General features: G+C 38.1%; 1 protein-coding gene across 12 annotated transcripts in view; it reads left to right on the plus strand.

Moving 5' to 3' along the window:
• Positions 1–20,231, plus strand: part of PIKFYVE (phosphoinositide kinase, FYVE-type zinc finger containing) — a 99,603-nt gene that overhangs the window by 42,144 nt on the left and 37,228 nt on the right. For 8 of the 12 annotated variants that reach the window (XR_007134078.1, XR_007134077.1, XM_047773368.1 and 5 more), the window contains 8 exons: positions 98–265; positions 6,720–6,779; positions 8,414–8,543; positions 9,238–9,418; positions 10,276–10,350; positions 13,553–13,660; positions 19,311–19,451; positions 20,101–20,227. Coding sequence is in view for 10 of the 12 variants with exons in the window: in XM_047773368.1 (XP_047629324.1) it covers positions 98–265; positions 6,720–6,779; positions 8,414–8,543; positions 9,238–9,418; positions 10,276–10,350; positions 13,553–13,660; positions 19,311–19,451; positions 20,101–20,227 (990 nt within the window). In the remaining 2 variants the exon portion in view is untranslated. Of the gene's footprint in view, positions 1–97; positions 2,669–6,719; positions 6,780–8,413; positions 8,544–9,237; positions 9,419–10,275; positions 10,351–13,552; positions 13,661–19,310; positions 19,452–20,100; positions 20,228–20,231 lie in introns of those variants that run through there. The other 4 variants (XM_047773373.1, XM_047773374.1, XM_047773377.1 and 1 more) reach the window with 2 other exon arrangements.

The raw sequence follows: 20,231 nt of genomic DNA on the forward strand, positions 1-20,231 counted from the left end.
AAAAAACCCCATTTTTCTCCTTCCCTCCAATACCCTGATGAAACCCATTTTTACTCCCCTCCCCTCCCTGTATCTTTCCCCTCCCCAACACTAAAAGATTCTGCCAGTCCTAGCAAGCGCACATCAGTCAGCAGTTTCCAGTCCACAGTGGACAGTGACTCAGCCGCTTCTATCAGCCTGAACGTGGAGCTGGACAACGTGAACTTCCATATCAAGAAGCCCTCCAAGTACCCACATGTGCCCCCTCACCCTGCTGACCAAAAAGGTAGGAGGTAGTCACCATCTGGAATCCACACACGGCTGGAGAGCTGGGCCATAGACCTCCTGCCAGCCTGTCCTTCTGGCTTCCTCTGTCCCCTATGGCTGAGGGAACTTGGTGGGGATTTTGTTCCACCCTTTCTCATTTTCCCCACACCTCCTCCCCACACTTTTTTTTTTTTGGTTTATTTTTTAATGGTTTTTTTTTTTTTTGGTTGGTTCTGGTTCCTTTTATTTCTTTTTTTTCTCCCTCAGTACCACCACACCCTGTTTAAAGCCGCTTGTTGTCTTTAAAAGAAACTACCTTCTCTCTTAGCATAATGTGCAACTTCCAAGGTGGCATATCTTTGCATTTATAACATGGATGTTCTGCTCTATTCATTTCTCTTTCTTCATTTAACATTTGAAAGTCTATTTGCTTATGCTGTTACACATTAGCATAGTATTTCACTAAACCTTTTCAGATGATTGAAACAGATTGGGGGAAAAACATTCACATATTCCAAAACATCTTTCTACTGTAATTTAAAATGCTTATTGTGTGTGTGCTGTATTTATAAAAAAGTTTTCATCTCTGATTAATACAAAACAAATTCATTATTTTTGGTGGTCTTATTTGAGGATTTAGTCTCCTGACTCAAAAATAATAGTGGCCATATTCAAAAGACATTTGGCATAAAAGGAAAAATAAGGTGAACCATTACTAAAATCTAACATAGCAGTACATAGAAGTAAAACGCTTTTTTTTTTTTTTAAAATGGATGATGAGGTTTACTGTGTTGGGTATAATTGAAAGCCAATTTACACTTTAGCTCTAAAATGGCATTGGTAAAAGTAAATTTAAAAAAATACATAAGTAATTTTGGCATTTCCTTATGTTATAGTAACTTAAAAATTATTATTTTAAAGATGAAGCAGTTTATTCCATGATTTCACCTGGAGTTTGAATTTTTAGTATTTAACTGCTGGGTTTGAATTGTTTCCTTACTTAGATCTGAAATGTTTGCCTAATTTTTTGCTGCTCCCTATTTTGAGCCCCAAAATATGATCAAAAGAGAGAAGTTTTGACCTTAAACACCTGTGTTAAAATAATGGGAAACAAATACACACTTCTACACAGATTTTTTCGTAATTGTCCGTACCAGTCATAATCGTGAAGATGTGATAAAGTGGCGTTTAAGGGTTATAGTAATAAAAAATGTATCTTACTTAAGAATAGAAGTTTAGAGTGGGTGTGAGAAAGAAGGCCTGCCTAGCGTTGAATATGAGTAAGACACACATCTTTATGGGAATCCTCAAAACAGAAACTGGAAAAATGGTGTCAGACATTTGGGTGGGTAGGAAAGGACGGTGAAGCAGACCTGACACTTGTGTGACAATCAGCTGTAGACTGTGGTCACAAGGAAGATACGGGATTTTTGTAGCATAAATACAGATGTGGGAGTCCTGTTGTAGCTCAGTGGTAACCAACCTGACTAGTATCCATGAGGATTTGAGTTCGATCCCTGGCCTCACTCTTGGGTTAAATATCTGGCATTGCTGTGGCTGTGGTGTAGGCTGGCAGCTGCAGTTCCTATTTGACCCCTAGCCTGGGAACTTCCATATGTAGCACATTTGGCCCTAAAAAGCAAAAAACAAAAAAAACCAAAACAAATAAACCAAAAAAACAGGTGTGGTTTACAGGTGGGATGATCTGTCATGATGGAGGGTATCTATCTGTTCTCTGGACACGTGTTTATCATTTCAGCATGCTAAAAGTAGAATGCGAAATACGTTTGACTTGCTGATGATTTCATCTTTTGGAAAGTTAGGGAACTTTTGAAAATCATGAAAGTGACCTTTCATCACAGAAACCATAACAGTAAAGGTAGACTGTTGAACAGAGTTAGGCATTTTCTTTAGGAGATCTGATGTCATGATGTTGGGAGAAGAATGGAATAGAAGGCTCTAAGAATGGCACTGTGACAGTACAACCTCAAATTTTGTCTTTAAGGAAATTAAAGGGGAAGTACATGCAGTTGAAAAAACCATCCTGACTTCTCTGGAAACTCTCTGATCTCAACCTTTTAAAAATTTTATCTCCAAAAGTTGTGAGAGGCAACCTTCATAAGACGATCATTCTGAAAGAGGGGCCAGCATTTTTAGAAAAGTGGCAGGATAGATAGCAGAAGCCCAGATTGCGCTGAAGATTGGGGGAAATGCCAAGGATATCTTGGAAAAGACTTTTAAAATAGTGATGGAAAGAAAGATTAGACCAGTTATTTGGGGAAGTTGATGTAATATAACTGAAGCTTTTTCTTAAACCTCTGTGAAGATAATCTTATAAGGAAAGAACACTCACTGTTAAGGGAAAGTGAAATCCAAGATAATGAAGAGGTAGAGAATGTCTGGGTCCCCCCCCCCCCCCCCCCCCCCCGTTTCTGGCTGCCCCGTAGCATATGGATTTCCCAGGCCAGGGATCAGATCTGAGCAGTACTTGTAACCTTTGCCACTGCTGAGGCAACGTGGGATCCTTTAACCCGCTGTGCAGGGCTGGGGACCGAACCTGTGTCTTGGAGCTGCAGAGACACCCCGATCTCATTACACCACAGCAGGAACTCCTGCTTCTAATTTCATTGAGATATAATTGAATTAAACACTGTGTAAATTGAAGGTGTACAGCATAAATTTTGTGAACATTCATTATCTCACATAGATACAAAATTAAAGAAGTAGAAAAAGTATTTCTTTGTGATGAGAACTCTTAAAATTTATTCTTTTAGCAACTTTCATATATGATTAACAACTTTTGTATATGTTTAATTATATTTATCATGTTGTACATGGCATCCTTAGTACTGGAAGTTTGTACCTTTATATATATATAATTTTTTTTCATTATAGCTGGTTTATAGTGTTCTGTCAATTTTCTCCTGTATAGCATAGTAACCCAGTTACACATACATGTATAGATTCTTTTTTCTCACATTATCGTGCTCCATCATAAGTGACTGGATATAGTTCCCAGTGCTACATAGCAAGTTTGTACCTTTTGACTGCCTTCATCCAGTTCCCCCTCCCTCCACCCTCTTCCTCTAGTAACCACCCATCTGATCTCTTTTTCTATGAGTTTATTTTTTGTTTTTGAAGTATACTTGATTGGCAACATTGTTAGTTGCCATTACACAATATAGTTGATTCTATATTACTATGTATTTCAAAATGATTACCAGTTAAGTCTAGTTATAATATGTCAGCATAAAAAGACATTAGTTATTGACTATATTCCCCACATTTTGCATTTCATACCCATGACTTATTTCTTTCCACCATCTACAACTCCCTCTCCTCTAGCAACCACCTGTTGATTCTCTGTGTCTATAACTCTGTTCATTTGTTTTGTTTTTCAGATTCCACATGCAAGTACAGTATTCATTTTCTTCTGACTCATTTCACCTAGCATAATACCCTCTATTCCATGCACGTTTTCACAAGTAGCATGATTTCATTCTTTTATTGCAACTGAGTAATATTTCATTGTATATATATGTATATGCACATACACACCAGAAAGAAGGTAATTATAAGATTGACCTCTTAGGTCATTTGCAACCTTGAGAGTGTATAATTTGAGGATTTTATAAATCCCTTAATAAATGTTTCTGGTTTTCATAGTTCTCTCTTGTTAGCTTTTAGTGTGCTAACAAGAATTATTCTTATTTCTATTTTTCTTGTGAATTTAAACTATGATAAATTATTATTATTATTTTGCATTCTAGTTAAGAGGAACACTGGTTACCAGGAAATAAAGATTGTCAGAGATATCTGTTAGGGAAGTGAAAGAATAATAGACTTCCCCTGCTTCTGGTTTTCATTCCTCTTAAATACAAATGAGAATGGGTGTTTTTTTTTGTTTGTTTGTTTTTTGGACCATATTTGAGGCAGGTCAAAGTTCCTGCGCCCGCCATCAAACCTGTGCCAGAGCAGTGACATTGCCGAATCCTTAACTGCTAGGCCACTGGAAACTCCAAGAATGGGTGCTTTTTATTTTTACATCAAAGTTAAAAGTAATACTTATTCAGTCTTTTCTTAGGGATCATCTTCTATCTTTTTTTTTTTTTTAGGATTGCACCCATGGCATATGGAAGTTCTCAGGCTGGGGGCTGAACCAGAGCTACAGCTGCTGGCTTATCCCACAGCCATAGAAACTTGGGATCCGAACTGTATCTGCGACCTACACCACAGCTCGCAGCAATGCCAGATCCTTAACCCACTGAATGAGACCAGGGATCGAACCCACATCCTCATGGATAGTGTTCAGGTTTGTTTCTGCTGAGCCATGATGGGAATTCCCTCATCCTCTATCTTTTAAGGTTGAGGAGATTTTAATGTATAAAATTGATCGAAATGTCTGTACTTAAAAAAAAATCTCATGTTTTTTATATTACATAAAGCAAATAACTCATTTCTAGAATGTCATAAAACTGAGACAGTGTGAGCTTCTGGTGTGATTAACTTTTCACTATTGGTCCTGAAGAATTTGCAATTAAAATGTATTTTATTATGTTTTGGAGGCAGGATTCTGAACCATTCTTGAAAAGTTAGCAAGTAGAACCTAGAGAAGAAAGTGAAAATCATGGCTTCCATAAATGTTTAGACCTAATTTCGCATTTATAGGGAAACATGGGGTAGAGGAGCAAGTGAAACAGCACCACGAGGAAACAATTCATCAAATTCAGAATGTGGCATGTTCCCCAGGACATTTGGCCTGGGTTCTTTTAAAATTCAATATCATGAAAAGGAAAAAGGTCAGGGGTCTGCTTTAGATTAAAAGAGAATGAAGAGAATGTAATGTATGACTCTTTAATGGATCCAGGCTTGAGGGAAAACATTTATTACAGCATTTTTGGGACAGTTAGATAAATTTGAATGTGGACTAATTTGATGATATTAAGGAATTGTCAGTTTTATTAAGTATATAACTGGTATTATGGCTATAAAGAAGAATGTCCTTATTTTTTAGAGATTCCCGCTTAAATATTAGTGGTAAAATGTAGTGATATGTGTTAATTTCAGATGGTCTGGCAAAACACATCTATGTAGAGAGAAATCAGGTATGGCAAGGAGTCAATAGTTGTTGAATGTAGATGGAAGGTATACAGCATTTTCTGTATGTTTGACATTTTTTTCATAGTAAAATGGGGAAATCCACTGCTTTTGGAATTTTATATATATATCTACATATAGATACATATATCTATATATCTACATATATAGATGCATATACATATGTAGATAGGTAGATATAGGTACATATGCCTGTATCTCTCTGTATAGGTTCATGCATACACACATACACATACACACAACTGTATATCTGTATATCCTTTAGAATGAAAGGTAAAGCTTGTAAAGCCACTGCATTAGTTGAATGAAGGGTAGGCATTATTAATTTCTGTGAGGGGGTGTAGAAATAAAGTATAACATCTATTTTCACTTGTCCATATACTTGATTTTATTGTATTTGGCCTGGCACACTTGAATTTTCTAATTTTTTTTCTCTAGTTTCTTGTTTAAAGGAAGATTGGCTTAAAAACACATTGACTTTAAAAACTTTTTTTTTTTTTTATTATAGTTGATTTACAAAAACACGTTGACTTTTGAAGTCCATTTCTTTCTAAGTGGAATCTACGTGGAAAGAATTTCGTGGAGCACTTTGACCTTAAAATGCATTGTGGTTAACTTTGCGTGGTAGAAAGAACCTCATTTGAGCTATGCTTGGTCACAGACCTAGAGAAAGCTTCATGGGGAAGTCAAGAATGTTTCACTTATAAGAAAAATATTTAAGAACCTAAAAGTTCTGAAAGAACACATTCAGAGTGTTTTTAGCAGTTACCTTTTGGCAGTGATTTAGAAGTGTTTGAATTTTTGAAAAACTAAATCTCTAATTCAAAAACTGATAAAATCCTGACGAGTTATATCTTTATTCCCTGTCATTGTCACTTTTGTATTAGTTTTCTATCTTACATTCTCAAATTTGAAAGAAAGTTATTTTAGTGGCCTCTATCTGAACTACCTTGTGCATAGGCGAAGTTATCACTCACTAAATAATACAGTTACACGTGAGAAAAAGAGTGTGATTTTTTTAGGCTTGTCATGCAAATTAGTGACGATCTCAATTGTCATAAACCAGTTCGGTTTTGATAAGGGAAAAATGATCTATTAAAGATTATCTGTCATTACTGTTTCAAGGCTCCGTTGAGTTATTAATTTAAGTCTCTCAAGGTTAGTGTGAAGTATGCAGAACAAGTTATAAACAGGCATTTTAGCCTAAAGCTTTCATGACTTGGCCAGACCATCATGGGTTTAGTGTGAGTAATACTTTGTGTGTAGGTGTGTTTTCTGTATAATTATGCTGGCGTGTTGTAGTCATAAGCTTCTCCTTTCCTTCCGCCTCTCCCTGTTCTCTCCCTGGTATGCAGAGTATTTGATTTCTGACAATGGAGGACAACAGCTCTCAATAAGTGACGCCTTCATCAAAGGTAATTTTATCAAAGGCTATACGTGGGATGGGATGGTGTCTTTTTTGTTCACGGGGATATACTTGGGGCCTAGCACATTGTTTGGCACAGAGTAGGTACTGACAATATATTTGGTTATTTTAGTAACATGGGAACATGGTTTTTAAATAATGGGTACTAACTTTGAAACTGTTTAGAACCAAAAATATAAACCTGAACTTGGTTTGAGAGAAGGTCTCTGATCTGTAAAGTAATTGTTGAAAAGCTTTTAGGTAGAATTTGAATTTTTCTTATTTAAAGGCATAAGTAGTTTATGCTTTCCTCTATCGTGTATGTAGTATTAAGTATTGGTACACATATCATCGGTGGTTGTCAAGCTTATCAGAAAGCCCACAGGCAGATCTCATCCAGTTGAGGATGCTGCTTGCCCTGTGGAGTTGGGAAGAGAAGTGGACAGAAGGAGGTAAAGAACTGATTTTACTGATCATTTTCTCGGGGACAAAAGGAGGTATGGAAAGATACAGTCCTTTGCTAACCCCTTTCCTACTTAGCTTGCTGTGGAGTAAAGATGTACTTAATTGGTCCATAACCCTCTACAGCTTAGAGCTCAGATAATGGGAGGTTTTCACATAAAAGAGAGAAAGTAGGGCAAGCTGGTATAAGGCAGCCACTTGCAGCTGCTGTCATAACTTAGCAGTGTTTCTAAATTCACCTCCAAGCAACTGGTTCAACTAGATGTGTATAGACCCGGCGTTTACATAATTGAACTGTACAGTTTTTATACCTCACTTGTCACAGCCACTTGCTTTACTGTGTAGTCTGCTGGACTGTTTGGTCAAAAAGCTTTTTGTTTCTTTGGTTTCCTTTAAGAGGGGAAAGATTAGAGAATTTTTGTACGCACTTCCTACCTCTTTTTTCCATTATTCCATCACATCTTTCAACAGTTATCTAGTGAGCATCCTTTTTTGCAGAGCATTTAATACTATCTATTATTTTTTTGGTCTCCGATCCCTTTACAAAATTTTATGTAAATTGTTATTTACCATGTTTGAATTTCTTAATAGTTAATTTTTAGGTCTGACTTGCAAAAGTTTTGCCCATTAAAAAGAAAGAAAAAGAAACACTAAAAGAATTGTCTGAGTAGACTTTATATTGTTGTGAACCAGTTCAGTTGTATCAGAGCTGACCTTTTTTTTTCTCCTGCTTAAAGTTCAGCACCCACACTATCACATATTGTCCTGCTAGCATTTTGATTTCTGTTGAATGCAGTTTTCAGTTTGTGGTATTATAGGGAAAATTAACCACCTTATTTTTTTAATGTCTCCAAATAAATAAAAAGACTGCAAAAAAAAAAAAAAAAGAATCTCATTTCATTTGCTTTTCAGGAGCTATAATTATTTTCTTAAGAGTTCGCGTTGCTTATGTAAATTTACTTTTCACACCTCTGTCTCTGACTTTGGCTGTTGAGAATACTGATGATCCAACTAAGACTTAATTCTTTTTTTATGTATTTAATTATGTCCTTGCTTTTTTACACCAACAATTTGAATTGGCTAACTTAAAAAAAATTAGAAATTTAAGCTGGCAATGTCTACATCTATGAGTAGATAGTATAAAACATGATAATGGTGTATAATTTCTTATTTTCCACTTAGAATCCTTATTTAATCGTCGAGTTGAGGAAAAATCCAAGGAGCTGCCTTTCACACCTTTGGGTTGGCACCATAACAACCTGGAGCTGCTGAGGGAGGAGAATGGAGAGAAACAAGCCATGGAGAGGTTACTGTAAGGCAGCGAGTGTTTCAATTTTAATTTTTCTTTTTTCTAATCTTCAGTGACTCTTTAGGCAGATGCATAGTTACCCCTTATAGAGTCAAAAATACTAAATTTACCTAGAAAGTAAAGCCTATTCTGGTGAAATTTCTTATAAAACAAAAATGTCCTAAATTGTGTCTGTCTATCCATATTTTCATTTATGTGTTAAAATGAAATTGAATTGGGAGCTCCCTTTGTGGCTCAGTGGTTAGTGAACCCGACTAGGATCCATGAGGATATGGCTTCGATCCCTGGCCTCGCTCAGTGGGTTAAGGATCCGGTGTTGCCGTAAGCTATGGTGTAAGTCACAGACGCCACTCGGATTCCGAGTTGCTATGGCTGTGGCGTAGGCCGGTGGCTACAGCTCCCATTCTACCTCCAGCCTGGGAACCTCTATATGCTGCAGGTGTGGCCCTAAATAGCAAAAAAAAAAAAAAAAAGTAATTTAATTAATTGGATCATTTTATGGAGATATTCACAGATTTCATTTATGTGCAAAGTCATTAAGGTTCATATTTGCCGAAAGAATACTTTTGACCAAGAAATTCTTACATGTGAGCCATAATTCGTATACTTACTTCTTTGTAGACTGTGTTGCGTCTTCAGAATTATTGTCCCTGACAGCATTAACTATGCAAACTTCTCTCCTGTAACATTTTTGTAGTTCAGCTAATCATAACCACATGATGGCACTACTTCAGCAGTTGCTCCATAATGAGTCACTGTCACCATCTTGGAGGGACATCATTGTATCACTAGTCTGCCAGGTCGTTCAGACAGTCCGACCTGACGTCAAGAACCGGGATGACGACATGGATATCCGTCAGTTTGTCCACATCAAAAAAGTGAGCTCCGCTAATGCTCTCCTCTTGCTCGCAACTGATGAGATGGGCCTGATAGTAATTTGTCTCTTCATGGTAATCTGGAAGGGTCATTAGCACGAAGAGGGTTAGGGCAGGAGGGGGAAGTGTTTGTCACTGCTCTGTTAGCAGTGCACCGAAGGGTCATGGAAGCCACTCGTGGGAAGTGAGACGTGAATGGAGGGGGGATGTGAGATGGGCTTGCAGTGAGTTGGGAACCCAGACTTTCTTGGTTCCTTTTCTTGATATGTCATCTGAGAGAAGTCCTGTTTCCACAGATTATTGTCATTGTTCTGACGAAAAGCAGTGGGTAATTGCTTTATTAAGACAGTAAGAGTCTCAGAGTTCCCGTTATGGCTCACTAGAATCTATGAGGATGAAACTGACTATAGTCTATGAGGGCGTGGGTTCGATCCCTGGCCTCTGTCAGTGGGTTAAGGATCCACTGTTGCCATGAGTTATGGTGTAGGTTGCAGATGTGACTTGGATCTGGCGTTGCTGTGGCTGTGGTGTAGGCTGGCAGCTGCAGCTCCATTTGGACCCCTAGCCTGGGAACTTCCATATGCTGCAAGTACAGCCCTAAAAAGGAAAAAAAGAAAAAAAGAAAAGAAAATATTCAGTCAAATGGATATTTTAGAGTATTCGATAGTATGTTAGAAAGTTGACTGTGCTAAGATGCCTTTAATTATTGGCTGAAAGACAGAAATACATCCTGGAACTTTTTGTTCTCACTTGGTTACATAATAGTTGAAATAAAAATTGGAAATAAGTGACAGCGTGCATTTGACTGGATTCTAAGGATGTATCATTGAATTTTATTGTTTTCTTAATTGTTCCATTAGATCCCAGGTGGAAAGAAGTTTGATTCTGTGGTTGTCAATGGATTTGTTTGTACCAAGAATATTGCGCATAAAAAGGTAATGCGATCAGTTCAACAGCAAAGTTCAGCAAACTCTGTGCCACGCTAACAGGTTGAGGGTACCCTAATCATGGGAGAAAAGGAGAATGGGTGTTGAGGGGTGACTAGCAGTGTCTGCCATGGGGTGACATTTTGGAGGTTTAGGGAGAATCTTCCAGAGCCGATGATGACTGGGACTTGGACAGTGGGAATTCATCAGGCAGAAGATAGCTTCCTAACCACTGGGCTGACAGGACACTGCTGTCCTTTCTCCATGACCTCACCACATCTCAGGGAGGTAGCATTTCCTAACAGACTGGAATCCTTCAGAGGCCTGCTACCATTTTAAATCTTTGTTCTTCCTCAAAGGGCTGAGCTCAGTTATCACTGGAATTCTGTTCTCCTTCTTACCTTTTATCTTGACCTTCATCCTTAAGGCTTCTTTCTAGCACTAGCACAGAGAGTAGGGTGAGATAATCTGCCTATCGAGGAGACCCTAAGGTGCAAGATGGGAACCGGTAGGAGAGGAGGCTGGACGAGGCTGGTGGGGGTTTTGTATCTCACAAGTGAGAGGTGGATGAAACTTTATTCTGAAGCTACTGATTCACTCAGTGTGGTGTGCATTGGGGTCACCTGCAGACCTTGTTAAAAGTAGATTCCCAAGCTCAAACCTTAGAAATTTTTATTTAGTAGGTTTAGGGGAGTAGGAGTGGGGGGTAGGTAGGGGAAGAGTGGGATTACTTTAAAAAAATTTTTTTTTAATGAAGTATAGTTTATTTATGGTTGTATGAGTATCATATTAGTTGTATTAATTTCTGGTGTGCAGCAAAGTAACTCAGTTATACATATATATGTATATATACACACACATATGTATCTTCTTTTTCATATTCTTTTCCATTATAGTCTATTACAAGATATTGAATACAGTTCCCTGTGCTATATAGTAGGATCTTGTTGTTTATCTATTTTATACACAGTGGCTTGCATCTGCCATTCCCAAACTCCTGATTTATGCTTCCCTCCCCCCGACCCACCACTTTCCCCCTTGGTAACCATAGTTTGTTTTCTGTATCTGGGAGTCTGTTTCTGTTTTGTAAATAAGTTCATGTGTATCATATTTTAGATTTCACATATAAGCGATAATCATGTGATATTTGTCTTTCTCTGTCTGACTTCACTTAGTGGAATAATCTCTGTGCCCATCCGTGTAACTTCAAATGGCATTGTGTCATTCATTTTAATGGCTGAGTAATATTCCATTGTATATAAGTACCATATCTTCTTTATTCATTCATCTGTTGATGGACATTTAGGTTGCTTCCATGTCTTGGCTGTTATAAATAGTGCTGCTGTGAGCACTGGGGTGCGTGTATCTTTTCAAATTAAGTTATCTCCAGATATATGCCCAGGAGTAGGATTGCAGGATCACATGGGTAACTTTATTTTTAGGGTTTTTTTTTCCCCCTTTTTACTGCCACACCTGCAGCATATGAAAGTTCCTGGTCTAGGGGTCGAATCAGTGCTGCAGCTGAGGCATACACCACAGTCACAGCAACACTGGATCCAAGCTGCATATGCCACCTGTGCCACTCCTTGTGGCAATGCTGGATCCTTAACCCACAGAGCGAGGCCAGGAATCGAACCTGCATCCTCACAGAAACAGCGTTGGGTTCTTAACCTGCTTAGCCACAGTGGGAACTATTTTTAGTTTTTTAAGGAATCTGCATGCTACTTTGCATAGGGACTGCACCAATTTACATTCGGGTGGGATTACTTTTAATGGCGGCACACCCGGTGTTTACAGTGTTGTTTCTTGGTTCTCATATTTTGAAAACTGTTGATCTGTAACAGTGTTCTCAAACCTTGTTGTGCTTCAGAATCACTAAGGGGACTTATTAAAAATAGAGATGCCCTGGCCCCACCTCGGGGCATACTGATTTGGTTACAGTGAGAACTTAGGCAAATTTCTAGCCCGAGCAACTAGCTGGATGAACTACAGTCCCGTTTTTACTCTTTTCCAAGCAGAGGCTAATGATTTATTTTTGTAAGGCATTAAGCCTCCTGAAAGTTATTAGTGACCATAGATAATAAAAGTATGTTAGGATTCGATGGTATTTTATAACAAGGATCCAAAATCTGTATACATAGAATCTTATTGAAAAAGCACTTCAGTTTCAGAGTTTTTAGTTTGGCAATACCATTTTGTTCAAATTAATCAGTGTCTGAGGAGCTGGGTAATTCATATGGCTTAATCTATCTGTTTACTCGGTAATATGTTCTGTTTAGCAAATATAGAATTGCTTTGTTAGTAAGAACCATGAGCAGAATGTATGGGAGAAGCCTTGGAGACTGATCCATCGAAGTAGAACTTTAATGATCTTTGTTGGATTCAGAGATAGATAGGTTGTGCTCCTCTCTGGAACTGAAGACTGTGTGTGGGTGTAGTAGACATCTATGCATGAATGACTGTCTTGCTGCACAGACCATGTTTGGAGATAGTCTTTGATTTGTAGTTGCTTAGAGAGCCCTGACGGTAGTTTCCCAGCTGATGAGTCGTTGTTTTCAGGACCACTTACCGGTTTGGCCCTGATAAGCTTGGTCAGTTAGAAACTTCCACTGCAGGACTCTGTTTCTTCTGTCTGTGGCCTTAGTTGTGTATTTAGGGTGTGTTGTTTGAGTCTCTCCTTCTGGATATGCTTTAATGTTTTCTGTTTTCACTTTTTGGTACACAATTTGACTTGTGAATTTATGACTGCTTGGAAATTTAGTCCCTTAAAAATATATTCAGGAAGTTTTTTTTTTTTTTTTTTTTCTTCCTCCTCTACCCTCCTTGAATTTCAGAAAAGTTAGATTATGCTTTCAAAGTTTCTGATCTCTGGGAGTTTGTGAAGTAGCCTGTCTATTTAGGCCCTTCTCCTTGCTACTCAGGGCTTACTATCTTTTCTTGCAACATTAGAAATGAAAGAAAAGTAGTTAAGAGCATGGAAGATTAGGTAAAATAGTCAATTTTTGAAGAATTTTGCGTTGCTCTAAAATAATTATTTGCTTTGAAGAAATAGAAGAGAATACTACAAAATAACTAAATGAAAATATTTAATATGACTATAATGAGGTAATCCTAGAGGAATAATGAACAGTATGAATTTAAATTTGTGATTAAAGGAGTTTTGTGAAGTGAAACTTTCAAAATTTTCCTAAACTGTTCGTTTATTTTTTAGATGAATTCTTCTATTAAAAATCCAAAAATTCTTTTGTTGAAGTGTTCCATTGAGTATCTCTACAGAGAAGAAACTAAATTTACTTGCATTGATCCTATTGTGCTTCAGGTAAGAACTTCTTATACTGAACGAGTAATCCGGAGGGATGTTTGTATACTGTAATGCTTGCAAATTCTTTTTAAAGTAAAAAAAATTTTTTTATTGATGTATAGTTGGTTTGCAGTGTTGTGTTAATTTCTACTATACAGCAAAGTGATTCAGTTATATACACACACATATTCAGATTCTTTTCCATTATGTTTTATCATAGGATATTGAATATAGTTCCATGTGCTGTACAGGAGGACCTTGTTGTTTATCCATTCCATCTATAATGGTTTGCATCTGTTTATCCCAGGCTCCCAATCCATCCCCACACCCTCCCTCCCCTTTGACAAGCACAAGTCTGTTCTCTATGTCTTTTTGAGTCTGTTTCTGTTTCATAGAAAAGTTCATTTGTGTCATACTTTAGATTCCACATATAAGCGATAGCATATATTTGTCTTTCTCTTTCTGGCGTTTTTCACTTGGTGTGATAATCTCTAGATCCATTCATGTTGCTACAAATGACATTATTTCACTCTTTTTATGACTGAGTAGTATTCTGTTGTGTGTGTGTGCGGGTGTATCACATTTTCTTTATCCATTCAGTTGTCAGTGGACATTTGGATTGTTTCCATGGCTTGGCTATTGTAAATAGTGCTGCTTTGAACACTGGGATGCACCTATCTTTTTGAATTACAGTTTTCTTCAGATACATGCCCAGAAGTGGAATTGCTGGATCATACGGCAACTCTGTTTTTAGTTTTTTAAGGAACCTCCGTACTATTCTTCAAACCCTCTCCAGCGTTTGTTATCTGTAGACTTTTTAATAATGGCCGTTCTGACTGATGTGAGGTGCTACTTCAGTGTAGTTTTGATTTGCATTTCTCTAATAATTAGTGACATTGAGCATCTTTTCATGTGCCTATTGGCCATCTATCTGTATGTCTTCTTTAGAGAAATGTCTGTTTAGGTTTTATGCCCATTTTTTGATTTTTTTTGGGCTGTCATTGTTATTGAATTGTACAAGCTGTTTGTATAGTTTGGAAATTAAGCCTTTATTGGTTACATCATTTGCAGATTTTTTTTTTTTTTTTTTGTCATTTTAGGGCCACACTATGGCATATGGAAGTTCCCAGACTAGGGGTCAAATTGGAGTTACAGCTGCTGGTCTACATCACAGCCACAGCAATGTGGGATCCAAGCCATGTTTGCAACCTACGCCATAGCTCATGGCAACGCCAGATCCTTAACCCACTGAGCAAGGCCAGGGATCAAACCTGCAACCTCATGGTTCCTAGTCGGATTCGTTTCTGCTGCACCACGAGGCACGATGGGAACTCCTCATTTGCAGATATTTTCTCCCAGTCTGTAGGTTGCCTTTTCATTTTGTTTATGGTTTCCTTTGCTATACAAAAGCTTATAAGTTTGATTAGGCCCAATTTTTTTTGTGTGTGTGTGTGTCTTTTTGCCATTTCTTGGGCCGCTCCCACGGCATATGGAGGTTCCCAGGCTAGGGGTCTAATCAGAGCTGTAGCTGCCGGCCTATGCCAGAGCCACAGCAACGCAGGATCTGCAACCTACACCACAGCTCACGGCAATGCCGGATCGTTAACCCACTGAGCAAGGGCAGGGATCGAACCTGCAACCTCATGGTTCCTAGTCGGATTCGTTAACCACTGCGCCACAACGGGAACTCCAAGGACCCATTTTTTATTTGTACTTTCATTCTATTGCTTTGGGAGACAGACTTAAGGAAACATTGGTACAGTGCATGTCAGAGACTGCTATGCCAATATTATTTTCTAGAATTTTTATGGTGTCATGTCTTATGTCTGAGATTGTAGATGCTTACAAACTCTTATAACTCATTCTAGCTGACTAAATTTGACAGGCAAAGAAACGTTATTGTTCTTGTTTAAGTTTAAAAATTTATTATAAAAAACAGGAGTTCCCGTCGTGGCACAGCAGAAACAAATCTGACTAGGAACCATGAGGTTGTGGGTTCGATCCCTGGCCTCATTCAGTGGGTTAAGGATCTGGCATTGCTGCGAGCTGTGGTGTAGGTCTCAGACGTGGCTCGGATCTGGCATTGCTGTGGCTGTGGTGTAGGCCGGCAGCTGTAGCTCTGATTCCATTGCAAGCCTGGGAACCTCCATATGCCCAGGTGCAGCCCTACAAAGCAAAAAAAATTAAAAAAAATTATTATAAAAACATTTATGTATTACACTTTAGGAGCTTACCAAAACCTCTGTCATCCTTATTTTTAGTTTCAAAGTTTTAAAGGCAACAAATGACTTTTTGGGAAGATGAAGAAAAAGTGAAAATCCAAATCCTGTTTTTTCTCCTCATATGTGTCATGGATTTACTTTAAGGATTTCTCTAACTTAAACAGGTTCCCAATGGAAATACCTGCTATTAAAACACATGTTTCTAAAACACCAAGTAGCTTACACACAGATGGAAGTTGTGTCTGTTTCAGTGTGGTTTTTCTTAAATAAGAAGGCCAAGAATAGCTGCAGTAGGATTATAACCCTCGGTTGGAAAGAGCTTCAGCCTCAACCTCGGCTCAGCTCCTTGTACAGACTGGAGGAACCCTTTTGGCTCTATTTTAAGAAATAAAAGTGAGCTCCTTCTGGAAGCATTCTCTCCCCAGAGAAATCCCTCCCCCGTCCTAAGTGGCTCTTAGGTGCTTACTGCTCAGAGCTCCATTTCCATTTGACTGTAGCAGTTGGCTTTTGTACATTTTAAATTTCCCTGGAGGCAGCCTCCAGCTATGCTGAGCTGCCCATCTGGGCTGTCCAAATTCTTGGTCAAGGTACCAATTATTATTCTTGTCAGTGCTCTGGATGTGAAGTTGCATAGATTTTAAAAGTTGTCTGCCCAACCTCTTTTCTCCCATAAATGTTATTAATTAACTTGCAATTGTTTAAAATGGGAGGTTCAGGAATGTGTATGTCCTCTTACAGCGGAAACATTTAGGAAAAGCATTACTTGAAAATTCGTAGGTGATCAGTACATTTTCCCAAGAGAGGGAGGGGCATTCGTTTTTGTTCTGCATTCATAGACACCACCAAAAAAACTTAATTGTGGTGAAAGGCACGATGGTTTAGGAAACTCTTCTGTTGCTTAAGGAACTCAGTTCCCTGGGACTATTTCCTTTTTGGACTTCAGCTATGTATCAGTCAGAATGAGAGGTTTCAACTACATGTATACCATTCCTTCTAGCTCTGATTTACCATGACTTTTCAGTGAGAACTGAAACAAGGAGTAAGGGGAAGCACACTTATCATTCATGGAATCTAGGATTCTTTGATGCTGGGAGTTTTCTTGATCTCACTGAAGGTGTCAGTGAAAGACTTTTCTAGGCTTAGATCACAACCACATGGATTACAAGACGCATCTTTATTGCAGTGATGTTAAAATGTGTGAAATTGTATGTCTTGGAACTGATGAACTAGTAATTGAAATCCACAGATATTAAGTTACAAAGAAGTTATATATATGTATATTTGTCTTTTTGTCTTACTAGGGCTGCGCCCGCAGCATATGGAGGTTCTCAGGCTAGGGGTCTAATTGGAGCTGCAGCTGCCAGCCTATGCCACAGCCACAGCAACGCCAGATCCGAGCCACGTCTGTGACCTACACCACAGCTCACGGCAATGCCAGATCCCTAATGCACTGAGTGAGGCCAGGGATCAAACCTACAACCTCATGGTTCCTAGTCAGATTTCGTTTCCACTGTGCCACAACGGGAACTCCCACAAAAAAGTTATATTTAAATTTGTCTGCTTTATTGTAACTCCAGTCTAATGGCCAGGTTAACAAACTAAAATCTTCTTGTTAGAGAGGTATGCTCTGGCAAATGTGTGTTAATAAACATGATTTAATTCTTACAACTCAAAGCATCTTATGCATCAGTGTCTTAAAACATAGTTTATTGTTAGTCCTGACTTATTAAAGTTTTTAGTTTGAATTGATAGAAAGTATCAACTGATTGACTTTTCTTTCCTCCTCTTTTTTTTGGTTCACTTAGTGTGGACAAACCAATTAAACAAGAAGCTGAAAGGTGGATAGTTAGAGAAAGGAGGATGAGAAACAAAAGGCAAGGAAATAATTAGCCTGTGGCTTCGTACTCTCTTCACAGGGCTGTCCCTGACAGGTCTGTTGGTCGGCTGCTGTTCCGGCCTACCTCCTCCTTATTCTTTCCTTGCCGAGCCTGGCCTAGGCTCCCTTTTTAACAGGGCGCTTCGCATACAGTCCTAACAGGTGATTGGAACTGGAACTGAGAGGAAATGTAATTGTTATCTTTGTACCTGAGGCCAGAATCTTAAAAAAAAAAAAAAAAATCAGCTTGTTCTAGTTATTCTCTGTTGGAGCTGCACAAATAAAATCATTTTAGGGAGTTCGCATCGTGGTGCAGTGGAAATGAATCCGACTAGTATACATAAGGATGGGGGTTCGATCGCTGGCCTCACTCAGTGGGTTAAGGATTTTACCTTGCTGTGAGCTGTGATGTAGGTCACAGACACAGCTTGGATCCTTGGCGTTGCTGTGGCCATGGCATAGGCTGGCAACTGTAGCTCCGATTGGACCCCTAGCTTGGGAACTTCCATATGCTGCATGTGCAGCCCTAAAAAGGAAAAAAAAATCGTTTTAAATATTATTAAATTACAGACTAGTAAGCAGACTAGTAAATTAATGCATTTCAGGGGAAAAAAATTCCATTTTGTTCATAATGGGAGAATTTGAAAATATACAGTTTCTATCAATAAAACAGAGAAGGCTGAGAAGAAATATCCTCCCTGACAGGGCAGGTTCACTGCAGGGAATAGGCTTGTCCATGGCCGGTGGTTTTCTTCCTCAGAAAACACGGGGCATGTGGAGCAGAGAGCGACAGATGTCCTTCCCACGATTGGTGGTCTCCTGTCTGAGCCCAGAAGGTTTATGAAACAATGAATTACATGGTTTTAACTCTGTTATTTACAATATTCATTTCCTTTGGAAATAAACTTTTGTCATGAAATTGTGTTAAATATTATGTTTTAATTTTTAACTATAGCTGTTCCAGGAAGAAATTATTACCTGTTGGGAGATTGAAATAGGAAATAGCTGAAATAGCATCTGTTAGAGAGTTATTTATTCAGATACCCCAAAGAAGAGATATTTTGGTTAGTTTCAGAGTGTAAAAGGGGGAATCTATAACTATATTAAAAACACTTAGAAATTTCTTTCATTTGGGGAGCTGTGTGCCTTTTTTTTTTTTTTTTTTTAACCTTTGTGAGCTCGTGAATTGGATTCTTGGCTTTTATATTATAGGTTATTGACTCAGAATCCTTCAAAGTAAAATTGAATGAGTTGGAGAATGAGATTTCCCCTGAAACTCTTTTCAACATAATCAGCTGTTTAGAATGACAAATAATATTCTTGGTTGTGTTTGAATTAGTTTGCTTATAGTAATAGTAAGTGATCTTTAGTACAGTTTTGCTTGACATTAGGGGGCCTGAGAAATGAGTTAATTCATTGGCACTATAATGTTTACTTAGTGGGACATATCATTCGTAGTAGTTTGTGGATGAAATAAACTTAGGCTGGCTTTGATATTAATAGCTAAACCATCCTGATATCCTACCTAGATCTTGAATTGTACCAGCTGTGGTATTTTTGATTTATTTAGGAAAGGGAATTCTTGAAGAATTATGTTCAGCGAATTGTTGACGTTCGACCCACATTGGTTCTAGTTGAAAAAACAGTATCTCGGATCGCCCAGGATATGTTACTGGAACATGGCATCACTTTGGTCATTAATGTAAAATCAGTGAGTGTTCTTATTTTGCTCTTTTTACATCGTTTTTAAAAATCACAGCTTTCAATATATATGAATGAATGGTAGATATTCAGGGATCTTTGATTATCTGTTTCTTTGCCACAACATATATATTGGAAGTAGTATGGGCATGGTAGCAATTTCATAAAGACTGGAGAATCTCAGGCTGGAAGAGTATGATTAATGTAGTATTCATACATATGTCATAGCCATTATAGGGGTCTATAAGACCTAAGGTGTAATAGACATTAGTTCACAAGTAGTATTTGTGGAGGCTGCATTTTGTTTGGAGAGTCATGTAAGCGGAAAATGTTCTCTCCCTTGAAAAGGTACCGTCTTCAGAATAGAGGTTAGTTCTGAACGTTCCCCACCTCCTTCCTCAAATCAGTATCTTGTGCCAAAGCATGATGCTTAAATGACTTTTGATAATGTTTTTTGTATGAGTATGGTTTATTTCAGTGGGCATATATTGATTACTGAGTATAGACTAATCTGGTAATAAAAGTCATACAGTTATTAAAATCAAGGAAATTCATTGTGAGAACATTTTTAAATATTCCTATTATTTTCCATATTAATTTACTGAGAATTTTATTCTTCGCTGTCTGATTTTGTAATATCACATTGTTCTGTGTTCTAGCAAGTTTTAGAACGAATCAGTCGGATGACCCAAGGTGATCTGGTAATGTCAATGGACCAGTTGCTTACAAAACCCCACCTGGGTACCTGTCACAAATTTTACATGCAGATGTTTCAGTTGCCTAATGGTGA

This window comes from Phacochoerus africanus, chromosome 3, assembly GCF_016906955.1.
Source record: "Phacochoerus africanus isolate WHEZ1 chromosome 3, ROS_Pafr_v1, whole genome shotgun sequence".
NCBI classification, from domain to species: Eukaryota; Metazoa; Chordata; class Mammalia; order Artiodactyla; family Suidae; genus Phacochoerus; species Phacochoerus africanus.